Here is a 24,369-nt window from a genome sequence, read left to right on the forward strand (position 1 = left end):
GCACACAAACTATTCGATAACAATTCGTATTACCCTGCAAGCCTCGTTGCATTTGTTAGACAAGATCAGTCCAGCCGCAAATGCCAAGAGTGAACGCCATCTGCTGTAGGCTTGTGTCTGGTAGGTATACTTCTAGGTAGAGCTCAGCTTTGTTTGATTACAGTGGGGGTTAATTAGATGCCAAATTGGAAGACTTCAATAATCCCTGGTAATGTGTTGTAGTGTCTCACTGTCGTTCTGTGACCAGCCTCCTCGCGCTACACAACGACGCCACAGCATTACCAGTCATCTTTCTTTTCTCAACAGCCTTTCAAGTGACATATAATTAATAGCTGTCAGCATGTTCTTTGATGGTTAACCCCACCTACATAGTATCTATATTGACATTCTGCCGTCACCCTCTAACGGGTTTCCTGATACATTCCGGTTTTACATATCCTAACCTGTTAAACACGCTTTTGAACAAAGCCAAACCGTTAAAAGACAAATCGGTATCCAAGGTAGCTTTAAGGCTTCAAAATGGTTGCTATCGCGAGCGGGCTGTGGTGGGACCACTCAAAAACAACAATCTTGGCCGCCACTCTGACCTTGCCTCTCAACTACAGCAACCTCCTCCTCTCAGGACTCACCATCCTCGTTACCATCGCCGGGTCAAGTTTCTGGAACATCGTTGCTTTCGCTCTTCATGACTGGAAGGCGAGGAGTGCGAACCCTAGTGCTCTTGACCTTCAGCATCAAGTCAGCCTACGGAACTCTGCAGGTGCTACTCAGACCCTATGGGAGGCCTTCAAGATCCATAAAGCTTGGTCAAAGAACCGGAAAAAGCCGATCATAAAGCAGACGTGTTCTGTGGTAGTTCCGGCTTTGATCGTCTCGGCAGGCTTCGCCGTCGCGGCGCTGTTCACCTCGAGAGTGGCCAACAAAGCTTACAGCAATGTCGTTGTACGAGTACAACCAAACAACTGTGGATTCTTATTCTTCAACATAACCAGTGAATATGATCTCCCCGCATTTAGCGCGATGGGGGCAAAAGGGCAAAACGACACCCGGCGGCTCGCAGCCATGTCGCCAACTTCTATGCAAACACTAGCAGCTCGACAGCTCCATCGATCTTTATCCGGCCAACTCTTCCATACGATATTAGCATTTTCGCACCTTACCCTTTCCCGGCTCGTGACCGCTGCATTCCAGGCCCTGATCGAGCGTTTAGCATCACGTCCGACTTTCTAAGCTCTCATGAGATGCTAGGAATAAATGCCAAGTTCGAAGATCGAGTATCTATACAGCTGAGCTTGACTTACTCTCCTGTACACACGGACGACCTTACCCAGGAAACTGGAAATGAGGACGGCGATTTTATGGAATTTTTCCTTGGGCCAATTTATGGCGCGACTAATTACACGTACAGATACAACAAAGCAATCGGAAACAAGACTGGAATTGGCTATTTAATTCAGTATGTTGCCCTGATTTTCCTTTTTTGCCTTTCAGACTATAAGTCAAGAGGAAATAGGCTGTCTTATGCTTGATATGTCTCGTGGAGGCTTCATAAGCTTTAGGCATCAATCAATAGGCCGTCTTGGTCTGACTTATGCTGATGAGTTAAGGGTCTTATCCCACGTTCAGCAGTAGCAGCTTGTCGAGTAATTCTTTGCTTTGGAAGCCAATCCCTGATTTCAGCCCCACTGATGCCGATGTCACTGTTCATTTCTTAAGCCAAAACAACATTGCGTATTTGGCTCCAGTTCATGATCAATGGTTCTCTGCTAATGGAACTCAAAACATAACCTCTCAGGTCTTACTATATTTGTCTCTGATCGCAACGTCGATACAATGGTTTGTGCCGATCGATATGTCTTGTGCAATCCTTCCATTGCGTCATGCACTTCTCCAGCCGGTATTCTCGGACTAGTGAACAGCTCGACGAGTACGACCCTGAACTACAGTACAACCCAGCTCTCTACAGCCGATCGAATTCTCTATTCCCTAGCACAGTCGAATACATATACAACTGTGGCAAACCTCGGTACAGCGGCGCTATGGGCCAACAACATGGTGACCGGACATGTCTCCTTCGGCCTACCGGAGGATCAGTGGAAGACTGAGGTGATTGGCTGGTTCCAGACCAACCTCGCCATGCTACAGGCACACGTGGTCGATTTTGCCTCCAACACAGCAGACTTAGGTCCCTTCGGATACGTTGAACCGCCCAGGAACAGTCATCTGCAGGATCAGTGCACCAAGCAGCTAGTACGGGCCGTTGGCGAGGTGCAAAATTTCAGTGTTTGTGGGATGCTTATCATCGTTTGCGTTAGCGCTGCCCTGATACTGCTAGATTGTTCGCTCGAGCGGATTGTTGATTTTGTAGACGATTTCTATGAGCGAGATTCAGTAGCTGGGAGGGCGAGGCAGGGAGACAACAAGCTACACCTTCTACGGATGGCATTGGGAGGAGACGACTGGACACTCGGGCGATGGGGTATCCCTGTGCGGGATAATGATGCAAAGTATAACAGACCTTGCGCTTCGAAGCGGCTTGTCTCCTATGGGGGTTCGAACACGGGACTCACGGGAGAAGATATAGGACTCATGCAAGTATGCAAGTGAAGGCCTCGTGAAGGGGCGAGGGGAAAACGAGGTCAGTAGCACCATCCCGGGGATTCCCTGGAAGGGTCGGGACGTCAAGATATGCTGTAACAGAAGACTGGGAGTCTGGGAGGTTCCGGGTTTATCAAGCCTCGTATCGTCTCCCACCTCACTGGTGATGCGGCTTGCAATTGCATTTTTCGCAACTGACAACAACCCGAGACATATTTATTGGCGGCAGTCAACCATACAACTGAGAAGGTCGGAATATTCTTAATATCATTGAGAAAAAACATATGAGAACCAATGTTCGTTGCTTTGCTGTCCGGTGAAGCTATTAACAATACGCAATTCGAGAGTTATAACCAGTGTTAGACCAGCTGGGCTACTGCTGGCAATACCGATCTTCGGGAGGCGTGATCTTTCGTAGCAGAGCTGAGATAATTAGTTATGAGTAGGATTGACTTGTGAGGCTGGAATATGTAGCACATCCCCCCGGTTCTTATCAGTCTAATAATACAACAACACACCTGGCGGGGTGGCTAGGTGGGTTGCTCCGTACAGAGCAAGGGTTGAAGTAGACTAGCCTAATAGGCACTCTGGCAGTCTAGGGTAGGCGCGAGCACTTGTAAAGAGGTTAAACCTAAGATACCTACCTTTCTTGATATAAAGGTACCTTCTGTTTTGGCATTAAACATTAACTTAACTTATCTAACATTATGCCGATTTATAGCTAAGCAGGCTTGATTGACATACTACTAAAAAGACCTTTACGAATAATTGTATCTTCTGACATTCATGGCTGGCGCCGGCTATAAGTCTTTTTAGTCTCCCTCGGGGATGATAAAATACAATCTATCTACACAACAATTAAGATCTTAAGCAATAACGAATGGTGCTCGAGGATATTCGATTTCATAAGAGGTCATTATAGGGATTTTTAATTCATTTTGAAGCCCTCAATTCAATTCTTGGTACACATCCGTCGCGACTCGGCAATGTCGGCTGTGGACGGCTGGGTGTGGACTAGCGCCTGATAAGACAAACGGCTGTCACTGGCTCAATTGCCTCCTCCCCAGACGACATACCAACCATCCATCAAAACCATATCTTATCATACTCAAGATATCGTTTAGCATATCTTATCAGTCTACAAGCCACAGTCTGTGGGTTGGTATTCATCAATTTCTAGACTAGCCTCTCCCAGAGTCGTGATATAGCTGCCGTCTAAGCCGAGATAAGATATGTTGGAAGGATACGGAGTAGGTGATGAGCAATTTACGACGACTGGTCTGATATTGGATCTATATTTAGACCGAGACAAGCTTTTGCCAAGCCATTTCCCCATGGGCAATCTCATTACGATCAAATCGGTTCGCAGATCACCATGGGATGACTCCTCAAAAGACTGATCAGTTTGAAAAGATGAGCAGAAATTCACGTTAGACTCGAGCGTCCAAACCTGGGGGGTAAGAAACATAATTAAGGCTATTCTAGAATACAATACGGAAACTTGTTCCAACGTCCGTAGCCTCGTAGGCTCATAGATGATACGCAATTGCCAACCATAGCGCTGCGATAACCTTGTTCCAGCTGGGAAGCTTTACATAGCACACAGTTGCGGCAACTCGGCACAAACCCACGTGGCACTCTTTCGATAATACTTATCGGCAATCTTGATAACTTTCAATTTACGTAAAGTTACACTCTTAAGCGATTGGTATGTCCTTGTCATTTATTATAATAGACCTGATCAACATGCTCAAGTTCCCGAAAGAGACTTAGAAGAAGTACTCTTTCCAGACACTATTATCTGCAGCTCTTCTTCACGGCTTCAAGGGCTATTATCGGTACCCGAGTATTCCTATACCTACCAGATAAGTCCGTAGTAGCGTGAGCTATGGCAACATCCACCGCGTCGGCTGCAGCAGCAGCGTCATCCGTTGTTTGGTGGACACCAGACCCCAAAGCTGGTGTTGGAAGTGGTAAGTGGTCAGACAATATACGGAGAAACTATTTCTCGTTCATGTATTCAATGGTTGACGTCGCGTAGGTGACAATGCATGGCAACTCACAGCCGCTTCTCTCGTCGCGCTGCAATCGATCCCCGGTCTCCTAGTCCTCTATGCAGGAATCATGAAACGAAAATGGGCCATCAATAGTGCCTTCATGGCCCTATACGCATTCGCCTCGGTGCTGCTCTGCTGGGTTCTTTGGGGTTACAAGGCTTCCTTTGGAGAGTATATGCTTCCATTCGTTGCCAAACCCGGAAACGTGCTCGGCATTGACACGATGCTGAAGCAATCGTACCTCCCTTCCATTGGCGTCGGTCAACAATTCCCCATGGCCACTATGGTGTACTTTCAATTCGTCTTCGCCGCCATCACCTTGGTCATCACTGCTGGAGCTTTCCTCGGTCGAATGAACTTCTACGCCTGGATGATATATGTTCCTCTATGGCTGACCCTCTGCTATACGGTGGGCGCTTATTCGATCTGGGGAGGAGGCTTCCTCTTCAAGCTCGGTGTTATCGACTACTCTGGAGGATACGTCATCCATCTCTCGTCGGGTACAGCAGGATTTATTGGTAGCTACTGGATCGGACCACGACTCAGCAGCGACCGCGCAGATGCCAGACCAAGCAATATTCTGGCGGTTCTCATCGGAGCGGGTATTCTCTGGGTTGGCTGGAACGGTTTCAACGGTGGTGATCCTTACGCAGCCTCCGCCGACGCAGGAGTCGCTGTGTTGAACACGAATCTTTGCACTGCTGTCTCACTACTTGTCTGGACGGGCCTGGACATTGCATACTTCAAGAAGCCTTCCGTCATCGGAGCCGTTCAGGGAATGATCACTGGGCTTGTTGCCATCACACCAGCCGCTGGCGTTGTCGCAGGCTGGGGCGCGATTCTTCTTGGTGTTGGTTCGGGCTCTGTTCCATGGTTCACCATGAACATCTTGGCCAAGAAGATGACCTTTCTGGAGCGTAACTTTGACGACACAATTGGTGTTATGCACACTCACATGGTGGCTGGTGTTGTTGGAGGGTTCGGCACAGGTCTTTGGGCTACTGTCGATGGCTGCGCAGCTTTTGGTCTGACCAATCCCGGAGGAGCAATCGCTGGCAACGGCATGCAGCTTGGATATCAAATGGCGGGTGCATGCTTCATCATCGGCTGGAACCTGGTCTGGACCAGTCTCATCATGCTATTCATCAAGTATGTGCTGCGTATTCCGCTGCGAATGACAGAGGAGCAACTGCTCTTGGGAGATGATGCAGTCCATGGAGAAGACGCTTATGTTCTTGGTCCGTGCGAAGCCCATGCCCATGGGTCTGGAAGTATAGAGGGCAGGGGGGAGTCCTTACACAGCCAAGACCTTGAACTTGGAGCCAAAGAGCATCATGGAAGTACGACATCAGCAGAGAAGGAAAAGGCAGGGCCAAGCAGGGTACCCAACTAAGTCCAGTCAGGCTCTTTTTGTTATCAACTACTTTCTAATACTACTGTACAAACTCATGAAATTGGGTAGCGCCTGTGGGGTCATTTGGGCTGATTCTGAAAGCCCGATTGGTCTTACGGCAAATAAAGATCTACGGATAACCTGTCACTAAATAGCATCATTGGTCAAATGAGCCTAGTAGATTTGCCTAGCGTAGACCTACAGGTTCATTCAATCGGCAAATATATAATCACCCTTACGTAGGGGATCCAAGCCACTCGGTCAAAATAACACATTAGCTTTTTCCCTCTTTTAGGCAGAATAGACTCTGTTTTTCCTGTAACCAATATCAACTCTCAATAAATAAGCCATTAAATATATGGTTAAATATCGTGACGCGACCATCCTGAGTAGACCCACAGGCGCTACCCAATTTCATGAGTTTATCCCTTTAAAGACGAGGAGGCAGCTTTGATGTACCAAGCCGGAAGAGTTAATCCGGTGGCCTTCTCTTACACCGTTTTGATGACTAAGAGGCTTTCGCTTGATCTAATTGGATACAGGTATCTCATGATCTCATCGGTACGGCGAATTACATTAGGTTTCGGTAGGACCGATGGATAAATCCACCAAGAAGTGGGCATCTCCTGACACTGGCGATCTGAAACAATCGCGCCAATCATCTTCTCAGCATCCATCCGCTTGCGGACCAAGCCGAGATGCAAACGTTCCATATTTACTCCACAACCGTTCTCAGCTGAATCCGATTACAAATCGTAGGGCGAAAATTCTCAAAACGAGTTACTAAGCTCGACGGACTTATGGACTTAACGGACTTAAGTAGCACTTACCATTTTAAGGTTATATTCGCACAGCAAAGCGATAATTATATAAATGTCTATCAATTCTACTTAATCACTTTTTGCATCACAGTTAGAAATTCAAAGCTCTCTTCTTCACATCATACCTCTACCAAAACGATTACACCTCCTTTTCCATCTACGAAAGATCTTCTCAACACCCATCATGTCTCCCTCCATTCACCAGCTTCCTCTCCTTGGCCCTCTCGTCGGTCTCAGCACCTGGACATTCGCAATGGAAGGCCTTCTGTATTGGCGCCGAACTCCCGCCCTTTCCAAGTACGGCGTGACCTTCGACCCGGAAACTGCTAAGAAGCAGAAAGCAGAGAAGCTGCCTGCATTCGTGCAGTGGCCCGCCGACAATTACAACAACCTGCTCGAGCAACCCACGCAATTCTACGCAGTTATGCTTGCCCTTAGTCTGCTGAATGTAAAGGACAAGGTCACGGTGCGCTTGGCGTGGGGATATGTTGGCCTGAGAGTGATTCACAGCCTCATTCACGTCTCGTACAACAACCTGCTTCTTCGCTTCCCCACCTTTGCGGCAAGTTCAGTCATGCTCTTGGGCATCACTGCCAAGGCAGCTCTGGAGCTTTTCTATTAAGTCCATGGCGAGTACTCGGGTCGAAACGCAGTGTCGGTGGGACACAGTACCTTTGGCATGGAAATAAATAGCATGCTGAGCACACACTATTTTGTTCGGCCACCTTCGATTATACCATTGGAGCTCCAGTAGCTAGTTGCCAATCAATCAATCCAAATAGCCCTCTAGTTTAATACCATCACTGATTTCAATACGTCAAGTAACTCGTTAAAATGACATCCTAGACTTTGGATAGTTTTGTAAAGTTCTACTAGGTTAGACAGCTGAGATAATGTTTCGATCATGCATACCCACATACACAACGGCGCTTTTACGTATGTATCCCAGTCGTGAAGTCGGGATGTAGTGTAATTCATCTACTTAGACGCAGCCGTTATAACAGATTCGGAATGGTGACCTTAATATCCGAATCCAGGTAGAACTGAGGCCAATCAAGGACTGGAAAGGAATGTTTGTAAAACCAACCTGTCGGAGCCGTAGGCGAGGCATTGGGATGCCCTATTCTTAAAGAGGCCACCGGAGAATAGTCATGAAAACCCCTCCATGACAGTTGAAGGAGCCAGTCCTAACTGCGTGTGCATGCTTTACAGTGCCTAGAATAACATGTTTCTATCTGCATCAAGGCCCTGTAGTACATAGACTACTATCAAGGGAAGGTGGAATAAGAAGGAGTAATTGATTTCTCACTTAGAGGCTATCTACTTGGTAGAGCTGATTGACCTACAATTTCTTTAATAGCTCTAGTAATGTCATTCCGTTCAAAGTTTCCTAGGATCTCCCTGTCTTTGGAGTCCATATCATATTGAATAACCTCACTTCCCGCAAATAAGAAGGCAGAGGGGAGAAGGGGGTGCTCCTCGTCTGATGCTTGAACGGTCCCTTCCTTATGAACGGCTGCCTGGAAAAGCTTATCAAAGTACGTGCATAGGAAAGATTTTCGTCCCCAAGACGAATGACTCGTTTAGCCACTTTATCGGGATTGTTCAATGCACCCGAAATAGCTTGAGAAAGCGATCGCGTCGGTATGAAGTTAATTCCCCCACGTGGCGCAAAAGGTGGGATGGGGAGTTTGCCCTCTGCATATTGCACTTAGGCCTGGAACATCGGAAAAATCAGTCAAAAAAATGATGCTCTAACTGTTGTTTCTTAAGTTGTTTATACAAAAGAAGGAGATTCTGATGATGCACTAGATAATGAGTCATATTATGGCAAATATAGCCGAACACTCCGCCACAAAATACGGCGGTAGCTACATACCAGCTGCCGAAGAAGAGGACATGTACCAGTTTCCAAAAAGGAAAAGCAAGAACCACGAAGAGAGCTACCAGCATAACAAGGCGGTATTTATCCATGGGTAGGTAATGGTGTATGCCATGCAATAGGAAGTGTAGCGTTATAGCAATCCTGTTATCGGGTAGGTATCTGGCAAAGAGGTTAAGCATATGTTATCTGGGCCCCAATTAGGGAGTGGCTCACTCCTCGATGTGGAATAGGAAGTGATGCATGCTATACTCGATTAAAGACCAGATGCATAGTTCAAAGAGCCAGTAAGCAGTGAGAGCAAAGGAAGTGTCAAGACCTTGACTTGCTAAGTAAGTCCTATACACAACGTAGGGGGAGCCATAGAATAGGAATCATCCACCACGGCGTCTTGGAAAGAGGCTCGAAGAAATTTCCAAAAAGTGGTGCAGAATTACCTCCCTTGTAGTGGCGTGGGCGGTGTACCTGATCAAGATAGAAGTCCTTGGTGAACTTACCGAACCAGATCTGTGGGAAGAGAGGGCGGCCGAGATTAAGAAATTCATGTTTCTTATAGTCGCTGTCAATATCGGTTACCTTACTCAGATCTTCTTCACAGAATACACCGGTCCGGTAGCGCATTTCGACAGCACCATCTTGAATATCGACATCATTATGCGATAAGTGGACAAAGTTGTTGGGGTCGGCAGCTTTTAGACACTACAAATCCCACATAGTAGTCGCTAAGTATCTCATATACGGCTTCAGAACGAGGATAAGACACGTGGTCTCTTGAATAAATTCAGTAACGTCATAGACGTCGGGACCGATAGTCACGTAGCATGATGACGCGGAATTATGCGACTTCACTTCGGCGCTTCTGAATGTTGGTTTTGTGCGGGACGGCATCGTATAATGGTGGCAAAAGCTTCGGAGAAGGAGCAGATAGGGGTAGTGAGCTGAGCGGGCACTATGGATGAATCATTGAAAGAGAGTTCTCTAGCTCTTAGCTGAAACGAAAGTCACATCTCCGACTCTATAAATTAGAGTAGACCTTTGGAATTCCTTGTGACGGTTAATATATTGTCTCCGTATGGCCCGCAATGATACTTGAATAATACGTCTTTGTCATTCTCGTCCGTCGTAGTAGTTGTAACTGTTTCTCCGCGACTAAGAAACAGTTTCACTTCTTTCAACGATCGAGAAAGTAGTCATAAACCAACCCCTCAAGCCCCTATCTGCCTTGGTGCTAAGAGGTCCATTTAAGCACTGCCTTGAGAGCTTTGCCACTCTTTGTATCGCTGATAGCTTGTTCAAAGTCCTTCACATCATAGTACGTAATCAACTCCTCTATCGGATATTTGCCTTGTGCATGCTGCTCAATTAGGAAGGGAATCAACTACTAGATGTTAGCGCGTCATTGGCTAGAACCTTAGAATGCATTACCTTGCTAGGGACGGCATCTCCTTCGCAGCACCCCACATATTCCCGTCCGTGAATAAGTTGTGCAAACACATCAACATCGACAGTCTTTCCGGGCTACAAGGCAAATATGTCAATAACTTCGCAATGATCAAGCTTTACCCATGATCTCAGCTTGACTTACAGACGGAGCTCCTACAGAAGCAGCTCTACCTCTGGTACCGAGGCATTTAATCATCGTCTCAATCACAGCAGGCACACCTGTACAATCGAGGGCATAATTAACCCCATTCGGTGGTGAGACCTCTTGCATCTTGGAGATAATGTCAGAGTCGCTGCCCAGTATAGTAGCTGTAGCCCCCAGAGTCTTGGCCAAGTCAAGCCGAGATTGTTGGAGGTCAACAGCGATGATCTCCTTGGCACCACGAAGCTTGGCAGCCATGACGGCGCTCATCCCTACCGAGCCGACTCCAAAGATAGCCACTGTCTTTCCAGGCTGCACATTGAGTGTATTCAGAATGGCGCCTGCTCCGGTCTGAAGACCACATCCGAGTGGGGCAAACAAAGCAAGATCGTTCTCGTCTCCTACTTTGACCAGACTTGATCGATGGACTATTGCGAGACGTGCAAATGAGCTTTGCCCAAAGAAGCTGCTATATAGGGCCTTTTTGTTTTGGCTGCCGTCCAGGTTCAATGCGCTAGAACCATCAGGCCGTTTGCCACCAAAGTTCCACGGAACAAAGGAATAGCAGTAGGCAGGATGTCCCGATGTGCACTGTTCGCAGGTGCCGCAATGGGCAAAGGAGAGGAGTACTTTATCCCCTGGCTTCAAGTCTATGATGTCTGCCCCTACTTCTTTAATGACTCCAGCCCCTGTCGAGATTGTTAGATGGTCTACCAGTAGCATCAAATTAGGAAGCTAACCTTCGTGTCCCAAGACCGCAGGTGCAGAGGCAGGTAGTGTACCATTTGCACATGACAAGTCAGTATGACATATTCCTGTTGCATGAATCTCAACTAAAGCTTCATTATTGCGGATGGCGTTAAGAGAGATCTGTTCAAGAGAGAATGGGCCGTTGATTTCTCGTAGAACCAGAGCAGTTGTAGTAGACATGGCGAGTTAGATAGTTTGAAAGACGTGGATGCTCAGGTTAGGTGAGAGGGTCAAGTATTCTTCACAACAGTCACGAGCAGCCATCTTTAAATAGAACAGAGGTCATATTATCTAAGTGGTCGGCGGGTATAATTCAAAGTTGTGTCTTGGTTGCCGTGTTTTGTTGCCGATGTCAGTTGACCTCAAGATAGCTATACCCTTAACAGCAAAGAGAAGACGTACGAGAGTCTCAGTTTACCTCTAGACTAACTACTTTCGGGATCGCAGAGCAACAATGCATCCTCTCCAGCTCTCCCAGCCTCGGAACAAACTTCTAGAATTTGGGACTGGGTTCGGAACTATAACCAATCATTCCTGGGGTAGACTTGGGGACCCACGAGAGAAACGCGGAGTTGGCTCTGGCACAGTATGGCTAGCTACCGTAGCTTCAAAAGAGGAGTCTAGACCTTACCAGTATTTACCTAACCTCCGAGGAAGCTATTGGTGGAGTTTGCGGGGAAGTTCGAGAGGTCCCACATGGTCGGAAAGGATGGGGATTGGTGGCATGAGCGATGGAGTTTCTAGTGAAACCTTGATTAACGGCTTGATGATGATGGCTTGCGTTCATCTATTTCTTTATTAACTTTCCTGAGGCTCATCTTCCAACATAAACTCAGACCTCGACAACGGCCACAATAGTAAGATGGGCTACAAGTTTGACCGCTTCGACATCACCGACCTAGTCTTTCAAGACTATCGGCAAACCCCTCTCAATGCGAGCGTTCTCGTACATAAATCCATTCTAAGAGGGAAATGACTCCTGTCCGTTCACCTCCATGGAGGTGGCTTGATTGTGGGCGATCGCCTCTACAAAGCCGCTTCGTCCGTTGTAACCCTAAGAAAAACCAACCGTGTCACCAGATTCCCCTCCAAGTCGCTGAGTATTCTGTAGCTTTGCTGCGTAAGCTTCACCTGCGGTTCCTGTTCTCTTTTCGGTCCAACCAGGTCCACATGGCTTTCATCTCGAACGAGGAAGCGATGATCCATGGGTCAAGGAGGGACTGGAGTTTACGAAGCAGTATTGGTGAGCGGGATACAAGTCGTGCCATCTCGTTATTGCTTAGCACAAAGTTTGGCGAAAGAGAGGTCTCGCTGGGAAGCTTTATAACCTGGACCGTTGGATCTATCAGTGTGACAATCTAATGTATCGTCCCCATGCGATACAGGGAGAATTCATGCAACATTCTGAGAACCCGTGCACTCAAGCAAGGCTGTCGAAGCTGTTCGTGATTGCCAGACTCAGTGGTTGTTTCCCCTGTATAAGATGCGATGCGGTCTCTTGTTGCGTCCTTTTTTGGAGTACCTCGTTCAGTTGGTCACCTCGGAATTCAACAAGGAATGCTTCAACAGGACTAGTTGGAGGGAAGGCATATTGGGTTCGACATGTTCAATTCAACGCTATCAATTCAATCTGGAGATGCAGTGGTTCAACTCCATGGGGCGAATACTGAGTAAGTCGTTAACGTGAAGGCGGATTTGACGGAACTGAATTGTTCGCTGGCCTGCGCTCGTTTCAGGCTCAATAACAGCAGGACGATGCCAGCTTCAGCCAGAGTAGCCTTCGTTCCAAGAACATCACCAACGACATCCGTAATAAGCTCGACAAAAGGATGATTGGAGGCAGTGGCCATAGACGGTCGGCTCATGACAATCCTAAACTCGGCCTTGAGACCTGGCACGGCCTTTGCAACATCGGCTATCAACTGGCGCATCTTACTCTTAGTACAGCCCTAATTCTCACCTGGCATGGTGCGCCACTCCATTACGATCTTGCACTGCGCGGGGTAGGCAGATATGTCTTCGGCCCAGAGTCGAGCGAAGCATGCACATGAAGACCTCTTCTTCGTTTCTATGTCCATCAGCTTCATACCTATGAACCTTTCCCTATACAAATCATCATCCACTACAAAGATCAGCCATTCTATTCTCAGCCCAGCCATTTTCTCTGCGGTATCTCTGCAACGTTTCTGTTCATTCCATGTCTATCAAGCCATGAGTGGACCAACCAAAACACAGAGTATTCTAGACAATGCACATATATCGCCTGAAATATTTGAGCTGCGCCCGGATTATCGGGCCCTCCTAGTACAAGCCGAGGGCATCCCTCCAGGGCCCAGCGACGCAGCCAGTGAGGCCATGTTGAGGGATGCAGAGGAGCACGTCAAGGCTCTCACATCAACCAAATCCGTCACTGAGCTCCCCCATATCGCAGCTTGGCGAGAAGCTTACAAGGCCTTCGGCGCCAAGCACCAGCGCACCCGCAATAGCCTGGAAGCCCTGACACTCCGTGTTGATAAGGGCGGCCTACCGCGCGTCAACCGATTGACAGACATTTATAACGCCATTTCTGTCAAGCATAATCTGGACAAGTATGATGGAGCGCCCTTCTTGATCCGCGCTACTGGCAAGGAAGAATTTCACACTACGGCTAGTGGACAGCCCTCGATAGAGCTAGCAGCCCCTGGGGAACCAATATGGTGTGACAGTACTGGTATTACTTGTCGTAGATGGAATTGGCGACAAGGTCCGCGGACTGTATTAACGGACGAGACTACTCGCGTCCTCTTTATCTTAGATGCTCTGAAGCCATTGTCAGACGAAGAGCTTGTTACGGCTGCTGAGGAACTCTGCAGTGCGCTCAAGGCACTATCTCCATCAGTGGAGACATCTTATCGAGTTCTCAGCGGTCCTGTATAGGCTAGGTTGGCTGATTTGATTCAGAAGGAAATATATAATATCTATAGTATTTAGCATCTTAATGGGGGCATGTAGTCCCGCGAACCAAACTCTAGAGTGGCTTCATGTATATAAGACTTTGACGAGATCTGGACAAGGGTTTTAATTTATTGGCAGTGGGTCGACAATGGTACTGTGAAAAATAGAAAAGTCTTCCATTCATTACTATCGCTACCAGTAGACAATTTCAAGTCCAGCGTGCAAGATCCCATAAATAAACTCAGGCAGTCATCAACGGAGACGCGACATACATATTCATGAAACCCTTCTTCAATCTCTCTGGAATACCTGCAACGCTCTTCAATCCGCTCACATCATTCCATCCCAAGCTCTGGGCCAAGACTCCCACAAAGTCTTGTTGGCCCTTTTCTTCCAGCACAGGACTTACCCAAGCATCATGAATGACTTCATATCTCTGCTTGACATCGTCGTTCGGCTTGACTGGCGCCCATGCATCTTCAGCCGTAACCATACCAGGAAGATTCCGTTCCGCAGTCAGCTCTTGAAGGTCTGCATCCGCAACCTTGTATGCTGGGAATGGGTCTGGAGACATGGTTGGCTTGGGCGCTGTGACTCTCACGCCTGTCATGAGAGAGGGGCTACCGTTGTTGGTGTTGAGCAGGTCACCAACGTTGTTCCCACTCTGACGTGGATCAGTCCCGCGATCATCTGGGATGCATTAGCTACAGATCTACAGGCGGGTACACAGAACTTACACTTTGACCAGAGAGCGCTCGGAAGCATCTGAGTATATCTCTCAAACTGCCAATCCTCTTCAGGATTGCTTCCATCCTCATGAATGACTTGGATCTGCATGGTTGAAGTCATAGGCGTTATCATGCCCATGGGCTTGCTGAATACGTCGTTGCCCCGTAGGATTGAATCGCCGTTTTCGCTAGTCGTAACACTGCTTATGGCCATCTTGCACTCCGCAACAAACACAAATGTGCCAGCCCGGACGGTCCAAGGGTCTTCCTTTCCTCTCTCTGGTTGGTCGTCTGGGTTGAGAAGCCCAGCCTCAGCAAGGAAGTTGTGTCCTTCATTCTTGGGTCTGCTCAATGTAGACGCTGCAATGGGTTCCTGTTGCTGTTTGCCTGTGATCAGGGAAGTCGCAGACGCAAAAGAAGATGCAGGCGAGTCCTGAAGGACAAGCTCGTAGAAATCAGACAATTTGACTGGATCAATCTTGGGGTGGTGATCGCCGAAGTTGATATCGAAAGCGACGATCCAGAAGTCAACGTGTACGCGGCCAGCAACGGGGGGGCCCCAGAGGTATAGCTCAGCACCAATCTGGACTGAGATACGAATGTGGATGAACCAGAAGTCGATGCTGAATCCGACTCCAACAGACACACCAGCTGACATGTCAAAGTAAAAGGGTCGGTAATTGATAAGGAAATTGGCAAAGGCGTCAAACCAGGCAGAGAGAGGTCCTGCTTTGAACGCAGCATGGAGACGTCCACCAGCCATACAGGCCTTGGTAGTGATGGCGAAATATGCCTCGCCAGAGATTGACAAACCACCACCCAAATCCCAGCTAATACCTAACCGAGGGGGGTTAGGGTAGCCAACAGGAACGCGGAACGCTTGGTGGTATCCGCCCAAGGTGAAGACAAAGTCTCCGATCCTGGCCCTATCGGCGAGAGGTGCATCAAACCAGTAGCAGAGGGCAAAGCCGCCCGTCAAATGGCAGTTAGGACTGAGGATGTAAGAGCGAGGTGATAGCTGGGCCTCGATCTTGAGGAATCCATAGTCGAAGTCCAAGACAGCGGCGATACCCAACTCAGCATGGGCCAGCTTGAGTGGTGAATTGGTTGAAGGAATATCACAGACCGCCGCTGCAAAGATGCCCAGCTTCACCGAGTCACCAAACTGCACTGCAACAACAGCATCGACACTCAGCATACGAAACGCAGAGAGTTTCATGCCAATGGCACCCCAATATGTGCTGTCAAGTGGCTGGAACCAACCACCGGCCGAGGGGTCAACAAGCTCAAGGAGTACTTGCTGTGCATTCTCGTTATTGCTCAGACGGCCGCTGTTGATGAAGGGAAAGTCCGAGACTTGGTCTACGGAAGGCAAGCGAACGCTGCTGTTGTAGCCAAAGCCACCGCAGATGCCGCTGATCTCAGCAAAAGCAAGTGTCATGAGTGGACCGTTGAGCTTTGCAAAGACAAACACGCTCTGGAAGCTGTTGCTGCTGTTGGCGAGAGTGATGACTCCGTAGAAGCCAGCTGCCTGGAACTGATAGGGACGGAACCCGATGATAAGACCACCAGCATAGTAGTCCATGGCGCCATCGTTGCCGTGGACGATGATACCGGCGATTGTCAATGGACGCCTTTCAAAGGATGCTGCTAGTCCGTCAATGTTGACACTGATTGTTGGTAGCTCATCTAGGCTCTTGAACTGGGTGTTGAGGGTGAAGCCGAGAAGAGAGAAGCCAATAGGCCCGAGCTGAAAAGTGGCGTCAAAGACGATGGACAGTGTCTTGGCCTTGTACCTTAGACCAACGTTGCTAATGGCTATAGGCCCTGTATCCTTTTTGAATGGCGCTTGTGCACTGGGGCCTCCATCGTCCATTTCCTCTTCGGTGCGTCTTCTGCCCGTTTCCTCGGTACCAGTGACCAGTGCTTGAGATGACGAAGGCTGGGGTTTCATGAAGCCGTAGCTCAGCAGACACACGCGCTCACCCTTGGCCACATTGCGAATAATGACAGCAAAGTGACATCCAGAGGGCACCAGAAGGTCTGTTGGCTGAGCACTGTCGGGCTTGATCTTGTCAGCAACAAGCAGCTGGTCCTTTTGCATGACGCCACTGTTGAGAAGACCGATATCCTCTCGTGTGAGCCCTGTGAGCTGTCCCGGTCGATTTGGCGGCTTGGGATCTTGGACAAAGAGGAAGTACAGCTCATCGAGTGGCTGGTATAATGTGCCCACAAGAGGAATCTCGAGTTCCATGTTGCCAAAGCCATTGATGGCTGCTTTGAACAGTCGTTTGGAAGGATCTTTGGGGCCCCATTTGGTGCTGTGGAGCTGGGAGAACAGGAACTGGAGATCGCCAATTTTGAGACTGGCCAGAAATTGGAATGACTCGATGTCAGAGGCGTCTTTCATCTTCTGGATATCAATGCGGAACGCGTCCTCCTTTTCACCGACTATCAAAGTATCGTAGACAAAGTCTGGTATGTCAAACGAAGAACCAACAAGGTCTGTCAAGATATCTCCGATAGTCGCATTCCTGTCAGCTGGGTTGAGCGCCGCCGAAAAGGTAAAGCCACTAGCCGTGTATTTGAAGTCCAGGGTTAATCTCAGCTCTGCAATGACCAAGTCACCAGCGATAACGAATGTGCTTCCCACTGAGTTGGCATTATTGCCACTCTTTTTCTCATACGTATACTTTACAGACAAAGTATTGATGACAATGGAATTGATCAACGGTCCAACGTGGTCCTTCTCATCATCGTGGAAGAACTCAGCAAGAACAGAGGCGTACAAGCCATTTATAGCCGCTGTGAGCTCCCAAGACTTTTTAGAGGAGTCGTAACCGAGGGTTCCAACGAATGTAGCTGGAAGATCGATTTCAGAATCCTCTGGGGGATCAATCAAGACAGATATCCCGACGTCAAAGGTAAACACTGAACTGCTGCCCCAGTTGAAGTAGGTGGCGAGAACAACCTCGCCGAGGTAGGGTTGGGGGGCTGAGCCTGGGGTTGGAGGATTTGCAGTGGCTTGACAGCGAAGGGAGAAGTACTCTTGGGATAACTCGATAAATGCAAGGGTTATCTGAGAAGGGAGAGTATCGGGGATGTCGACCACGGTCTGGCCTGGGATCAGAGTGGCGATATCGATGGATGACGCAGGTGAAGGTGTCAAAGGCGTCAAGATAGCCCACTTCTCACCCTCTGGCTCCAGGTCAAGGTCAACTGATGCGTCAAAGTCTGTGGATGGATTTAATCAGCAAAGGTCATAGAAAGCGCGATAATCACTCACCGTTCCACAACTGCCCAGAAAGAGTACCATAAGTACCGATAGACCGATTCCAATTATACGTGATCAAGAATACAGGAGTATCCTTGCTGTCTCCACGACCAAAGTTTGCAGAGACCTCGATGTCAAAAGAAAAAGACCCGAGTCTAGGATTCTGCGGATCCTTTCTTGTGTCAAGCCCAATGCGCAGTCTTCGCAGATTTGCAGCGGGCAAAACCTTTCCTCCACCTTCTTCCTTGCCAAGAATCTCATTGACGACCGTCTCGACTTCTTCATCCTCGGCAAGTCCAGCTAGCCATTGTAATATTCCGGCTAGCGGGTCTGGGGAGAGGAACATGAAGGTGAAGTCAATCGTGGTAGTGGTGAATTCTACGCCAGCGAGCATCGACACAGGACTCTTAGCATCTCTGAGAGAGCACCCGATGCTAAAGGCCACTTGGCCATGAGAGATAGGCATTTCGCCATTTTCCGTCACGCCCAATTGCGTTTTGCTTTTGTAGACGACGTCTGCGCTCTCAATTATGAGACCGCCCAGGGCAATTGAGAATAGGTCCTGCAATGCGTCGAAGTCTGACAGCTGGAACTGCAGCCGAGTCTGAAGCCGTTTATTAGCCGATGGGACGAACCACAACGCATTCCTCATGGGTGGCACATCAGCAGGTGGCTTTTCCAGCGATACTTCGAGGGCGAGGACCGCAAGAGGGATGAAGTCTGTCATGCCTTCTTGATTGGCATTCTTGAAGACGTCTTTTACTGTGACACCGGTGATGTCTTTCATGTTGGCAAAGTCAAGACCGCAAATCAGCATGTTGCCGGTAGAGTCAATGCCCGGTGCTTCAATGCGGGATCCTGTCTCATCACTGCCAAGAAGGCCGGTTGAGCCAAATGTGAAGAGCAGGACATCGCTCGCTGAGCTGAATTCAAGTGGCCAGGGCTGAGGCAGGGAGAATTGGAAGCTTTCAATGCTCTTTGCTGCTGTGCCATCGACGGTGACGGAGCCACTGGCGCCCGGATCAATGTCCCGGAACCATTTGATGGTCTCGTCCGAATCGTGGAAACTGGCGGCTGGGTCTGGGGCGCTGGATAAGATGATGGATTTGCTGGGGTTCAAGCCAGCCACGAAGTTATCCAGATTACTTCCAGGTGCCAGGACTTGAATGTTATCTCCGGGGCGTTGACCCGCTGAGCTGGCATAGATGCTGTAAGTTGCAGCGTCGGATGCCTCCAACGCTCTGCTCGAAGTATCGCCATCGTTAGGGTCCGATAGCACTGTCATCTTGCTTGTTCAAGGAGAAAGAATAGTATAGACAAGTGTTTTTAGGCCTTGGAGACTGGGCGAAGTAGGGGTTGAGTTCTCGTTCCTCCTACCCAGAAGAGTAAATGGATGGTATTGGTAACCAGCTGGAGAGTGGAATGATAGGGATTGATTCAGATAACTAAGCATGTATCGCGGAGACAAGTAAAAAATGGTCAAATGCGTTGCAGAAAGCAAATACATTGGATTTCATGTTGCTGCCCGGTGTTGGGGACCACGATAGACCCTGAGAAAGACGTCTCCGAATACGTTCTCAAGCAAGACATCATCTTGGTGTTGCCAACGGAACTTTCGGTTATATGCATGCTGATCAATTGATATTCACTCAGTTCGAGCGGGGTGTGAGACAAGTACAAGCTGCTGTCACCATGTCTCACGGCCCCTCCATTTCACCTGTAAGCCGCATGCGATGTTCAGGTTTGGCCAAAAGACCCCCACATCTCGATTGTGGGACGGGTTGTGACGCAAGAATGCATGTTGATCCAGATCCGCTGTCGTGCATCCGAGACGGCCCGTATTGTCTTGGCCCGGAAAGAGAAAAGAGGGGGAGGAAAGAGGAGAGACATTGAGAAATCAAGGTATGCTGAGTAGGCATGTGAAACCGCCAGTAATTGCGAAATTGGCTCCCAGTCTGGTTTGCCAGCTATCCCGGGTCTCAGCACATGGCGCGTTAGTTGAAACATCAAAGCTTCCTCACTAATAGACTTGGTATCATCATTGTCGCCAACTTCAGACTCCATCTTTGCTATTCTCAAAGATAACCTCCTCGAAATAAACACTATGAGTAAAGAAGATGGAATAGAGGACTTTGAAGTCGCTCTGGTGCCTATGCAACTAGATGCCTTCGTCCTCAATCCAGCTGTATGCGGCACGGGCAGTGATCAAGATACCACTGCTCGCATCTGTCCCATCACTCAACCCAACTACACCTTCTTGAGACTGGACAGCTTCCTACTCCAAAGCGATGTCCAGAATCACGTCGCTCTGCACAACACCGCCCCAGCATCTATCAATTCACGCTTGACCGACCTGGGCGGTCGTCCGGAGCCCAAACCGCTCCGCCATCGTCATGGCGTCTACGTGCACTGGACACTTCCGCGCTTCTACAGATCGGGAGTCTCTTCAACAGGCTCTGTGCCAGAGTCTAGAAAGAGATCAGAGAGAATGCGACGGGGACTTGATGCCGCATCCACCACGGCTAGTGACGCTCCTCATCAAACTCCGGACTTTCTGCAGCCGCCGACACGCTGGATCGTCATCAGAAAGCTTGAGTTGGATAGTGTCCAGCCATCCAGTGCAAAAGATGCTTTCAAGGACCGTGAGTACGAAGCTTGGGTCGTTGAGAGCGACTATGTCTGGTCCTTGGAAGATATCCCCGTCCAGGCCGACCTTCAAACTGATGTAGCGCCTTTTGTGCTTGGACATGCTGGCACTGACGTCAACATCAACGAACAAGCTGAGGTGTTTATTGGGCGCAAGACACCGCTTTCAGAGTGGACTGAGAATCCAAACCCAGCTGTTGAGCCTCCAGACATCAGTCTCCTTCGGAGTGGAAACCAGCTCTTTGCCGATTTCCAGATGCACAATGCCAACGTCTTTAGCATCTTGGATAACTTCGAATACGGTGATAAAGAGGATCCATCATATCTTGACTACGCCAAAGCAAGCTACTACGTCCTCGGGTGGCACTGGAAGGACACCGTTGATCCTCTCTGGAAAGCGGGGGCTGAGTTCACTCATGGAGAGAACCTACAGTCACTTTTCATGACCCTCCAAGGAACAGACCAAGCAAATCCTGACCCATGGATGGATCTCAAGAGTCAGATCCGTATCCTCTGCCATGGCTGCATGTATAACGTAGCCTGGGACCATGAGAACAAGCCCAAGACAGTCCCAGCGGATGGTTTCAACGATCGTCTGCGCGATCAGAAACAAGCTGCTGTCGCGGTTGGAACAACTCCAATGGATGCACTGCTAGCGTATTGTCACGCACGAGGCGATGCTAGCGGCAATTCAGAGGACGTCGCTAAACTAGAGGAAGATATTCTAGCTCTTGAATCACTCCTACAGTCTCGTGATGATGGCGTCGAGGGTCAAAGAGAGGCCAGAGACTCAGTCTACAACTGGTCCTACGATCGCTCACCAGGTGGAACGCGATATTTCTTCGCCGAGGCTGATGACAAGAGCACAAACCAGCCCAAGGAACCTGAACCAGCCGCCATCCAGAGGATCAATGAGTTGAACCTCACTCAGGCACTACTGGACTCCTGCAACAGAGCTATACTGCAGTATCGCTGGGACATGTTTTCTCTCTGGTGGAAATATGCCAGCGATCTAGGGCAGAGCGATAATCAAGGGAATGACCATAACGAAGCGTTCAAGGCTGAAGCTGGACGTATTTCAACCCGTATCAATGGGCTCCAGACGCGTATCACCAATCTTGAAGGACAGGTCAGCAATCTGCTAGGCAATAGTCAGTTGGCCACAGTCGAGTCCACAAGTGAGCCTGTCTTTTACGGTGGAAATGATCCAACCGTGCTTATTGGTGGTATCCCATCTGGCTGGGCGCTTGACTATCTCGATAATCTGTCTATTCGGGCGCCCTACCAGATCATTACAGGCGATCAAGCTCTACCCAGTAATCTCAGTACCATCGCAGATCTAGTTGAGGGCAAACTGCCGGCTGTTTTGACAGCTGCTACCAAATCGCTCATCACAGAGTTCCACGCCCTCCGACCTGGCGGCAATGACTCCGGTACGCCTGCTGACGGCAAATTCTACCCTCAGTTCCATGACCAGTTGACTACCGACAAACGCTGGCGTGATCAGTGGGGTGATAGACAGCCCTGGTTTCCTCTCTACGCAGAGTGGGAGGTGGAATACACCCACATCCCATTTGAATTCTGGAGCTTGGATGAACACAGCGCTCGCCACTCGGAGAACAAGCTTGTCAGATATGGCATCACTGTTCCTTCTGATAGCGAGACCCCTCCACCACTGTGGGACGCTCTCTCCAGTCAGCAGAAGCAGGACATTCGTGTCTTGTCCGGCCGTGTCTTGATCCTGCCTCAGCCCAGCTTTGCCTTGGGTGCCAAGATCAAGCAGCTTTTCCAAAACACACCGCCCAGCATCCTTGATGAGTATCTCCCAGAAGAAGATCGAAAGAATCTCCTCGACAACATCAGTGAACTCTCGTATCTTTCCTCGCCACTCTCCGGTTTTACCAGCGGCCTCGTCACCCAAGCAGAGGGCAGCCATCTCAAGCCGGAAAATAAAGTGGTTGGCCCAGACGGAGAGTCCAGCTCTGTCCTCACGGCCGCAACATTTGACCCTGCTGGCCTGACACAGGACAAGCTCCAACTCATCGATGGTAACTCGGCCCTCACCCCGTACGCCGCGTTGGTCAACTTCACCGACAGTGAGCACTGCCCCTTCAAGCCCGTTACACACGGCCAGTTCCGGTTCCGCAAGTTCAACGTCATCGACAAGTTCGGCCAGTCTCTCATGGCCATTGACCAGCGGCCACGAAGAGATGGTCCCCCGCCTATTTACCCCTGCATAAGTAACTTTTATGCTCCACAGGAGGTGACACTCGATGGACAGAAGTATGCCAACACGGTGATTAAGGATAATCCTGAGCAGTCTGAGTTTCTGCAGCTACCCCCGCAGATGAACCAGCCGGCACGTATCAATGCCAAGTTTGTCAGACGCATTTCTGATGACGCTACTGGCGCTTCGGGCCCTGCGTCGTGGCGCCCTGTCACGGAGTGGGAGACGCCGATATGGGGATGGGTCATTACCAATTACGCCGACTACGGTATACAGATATTCCTCCCCGACGGTACTTTCTACCGTGAGGTCCGTGTCGGTGGGCCGTTGGGTACTCTGCAGTCACCCAAGTGGCTGCCCTTCAGCCCTGAACCTGATGCACAGCCCACGCCTGATACGCGCGAGCTTGATATTCTCATCTCCAAGCTTGCCGACCCCAAATACCTTCTTGGGTTCTGGGGTATGATCACGACGGCGCAGCAGAAACTGCCTCCAGCTCCTGATTCCTACGCGCAGTTCCTCAACTCTATCGTAGGCAAACCACTTGCGCTTGTCAATACGGGATGGTCGGTCGAGCTAAGCGGACCACCTCTTGATATTCAAAGTACCCAAGTCAAGGTGGTTGATCCCGAGCGCACATTGCTGAAGCCATCGGATCCTGACGACAAGACTCCGTACTATGAGCTTCAGTTGCGTCTCGGTAACGAAGAGGCTGGCTACGATGGACTTGTCGGTTACTTTGACACCACGGATCCTGGGTCTGATGAGTTGAACTACGACAAGATCAAGACCTTCTTTGTTCCAGATGGGAACTCCACTGAACCATTGATCCGTCTTGACACAGAGCAGTATCCTATCTTCAGCCCCTTCTGGCAGCCCCCATTCTCTGACTCCTCCCCCACCATTGAGTCCCAAGGCTACGAGAATCAACGCAACGCCCAGATGTCAATTTTCGGTGCCATCCTAGATCCCTTCACACCCATCCATGCATATTCTTCCTTCCTTCCAGCAGCAGAGCTCCTCCTCCCACCATGGACGTGGCAAAAAGCCATGGACACCATGACAGCCTTCTTCCATGCAGGACCCTTGACTATGCCCGTCAACGACGTCCCTGGGTATCTCGAAGCAGAGAAACTAACGACCAAGAACGCTCGAGACATGCCAAAGCGCAATTTACTGTTGCCTTCTCTAGGGGGAGGGGATTGGAGTTGGTTTCAGCCTTATGCTGAGGGACAGGCTACGGCTGGAGATGAGGATCCGGGCGCTGTGTTTAATGCGTTTGGTATTGAGAAGAAGGGTGATTTGATAAAGCCTGGCTTTCAGGATGGACCGTACGCTGCTGTCGAGGGATTCTTGCAGCTGAGAAATCCAATCGTGGCTCCGAGCAATCCTCAGAATGCATGAACTGTTTTTGTATTTACTCTAGTCCGGCAGCTTATGATCAGGATGGAATAGTTTTCTTACAACGACATCA

At 49.3% G+C, this 24,369-nt stretch overlaps 8 protein-coding genes across 8 annotated transcripts; 5 read left to right on the forward strand and 3 right to left on the reverse strand.

Annotated features, from left to right (window-relative positions):
• Window positions 1-519: 519 nt before the first annotated feature.
• On the forward strand, window positions 520-2,607 carry FSUBG_10790 (uncharacterized protein; the record flags this gene model as incomplete). Its single annotated transcript, XM_036675404.1, has 3 exons — window positions 520-942; window positions 1,017-1,456; window positions 1,947-2,607. 3 exons carry the CDS (start codon window positions 520-522, stop codon window positions 2,605-2,607), a joined length of 1,524 nt encoding a protein of 507 aa, XP_036533736.1.
• A 1,879-nt stretch (window positions 2,608-4,486) lies between these two features.
• Window positions 4,487-6,048, forward strand: FSUBG_10791 (amt family ammonium transporter; the record flags this gene model as incomplete). Its single annotated transcript, XM_036675405.1, has 2 exons — window positions 4,487-4,571; window positions 4,640-6,048. 2 exons carry the CDS (start codon window positions 4,487-4,489, stop codon window positions 6,046-6,048), a joined length of 1,494 nt encoding a protein of 497 aa, XP_036533737.1.
• A 1,005-nt stretch (window positions 6,049-7,053) lies between these two features.
• On the forward strand, window positions 7,054-7,491 carry FSUBG_10792 (membrane-associated eicosanoid glutathione metabolism; the record flags this gene model as incomplete). Its single annotated transcript, XM_036675406.1, has 1 exon — window positions 7,054-7,491. One exon carries the CDS (start codon window positions 7,054-7,056, stop codon window positions 7,489-7,491), a length of 438 nt encoding a protein of 145 aa, XP_036533738.1.
• A 1,472-nt stretch (window positions 7,492-8,963) lies between these two features.
• FSUBG_10793 (alcohol dehydrogenase) lies at window positions 8,964-11,266 on the reverse strand (the record flags this gene model as incomplete). The annotated part of the gene is made up of 6 exons (XM_036675407.1): window positions 8,964-9,070; window positions 9,249-9,450; window positions 10,001-10,129; window positions 10,177-10,269; window positions 10,337-11,025; window positions 11,077-11,266. 6 exons carry the CDS (start codon window positions 11,264-11,266, stop codon window positions 8,964-8,966), a joined length of 1,410 nt encoding a protein of 469 aa, XP_036533739.1.
• A 1,466-nt stretch (window positions 11,267-12,732) lies between these two features.
• On the reverse strand, window positions 12,733-13,053 carry FSUBG_10794 (metallohydrolase yodQ; the record flags this gene model as incomplete). The annotated part of the gene is made up of 2 exons (XM_036675408.1): window positions 12,733-13,001; window positions 13,047-13,053. 2 exons carry the CDS (start codon window positions 13,051-13,053, stop codon window positions 12,733-12,735), a joined length of 276 nt encoding a protein of 91 aa, XP_036533740.1.
• A 244-nt stretch (window positions 13,054-13,297) lies between these two features.
• FSUBG_10795 (uncharacterized protein) lies at window positions 13,298-14,002 on the forward strand (the record flags this gene model as incomplete). Its single annotated transcript, XM_036675409.1, has 1 exon — window positions 13,298-14,002. One exon carries the CDS (start codon window positions 13,298-13,300, stop codon window positions 14,000-14,002), a length of 705 nt encoding a protein of 234 aa, XP_036533741.1.
• A 259-nt stretch (window positions 14,003-14,261) lies between these two features.
• Window positions 14,262-19,307, reverse strand: FSUBG_10796 (uncharacterized protein; the record flags this gene model as incomplete). The annotated part of the gene is made up of 3 exons (XM_036675410.1): window positions 14,262-14,710; window positions 14,758-17,982; window positions 18,035-19,307. 3 exons carry the CDS (start codon window positions 19,305-19,307, stop codon window positions 14,262-14,264), a joined length of 4,947 nt encoding a protein of 1,648 aa, XP_036533742.1.
• Window positions 19,308-20,126: 819 nt separating this feature from the next.
• On the forward strand, window positions 20,127-24,299 carry FSUBG_10797 (uncharacterized protein; the record flags this gene model as incomplete). Its single annotated transcript, XM_036675411.1, has 1 exon — window positions 20,127-24,299. One exon carries the CDS (start codon window positions 20,127-20,129, stop codon window positions 24,297-24,299), a length of 4,173 nt encoding a protein of 1,390 aa, XP_036533743.1.
• Between the last annotated feature and the right edge of the window lie 70 nt (window positions 24,300-24,369).

The sequence above is a fragment of the Fusarium subglutinans genome, assembly GCF_013396075.1.
Source record: "Fusarium subglutinans strain NRRL 66333 chromosome Unknown NRRL66333_c0000191, whole genome shotgun sequence".
Classification (NCBI taxonomy): domain Eukaryota; kingdom Fungi; phylum Ascomycota; class Sordariomycetes; order Hypocreales; family Nectriaceae; genus Fusarium; species Fusarium subglutinans.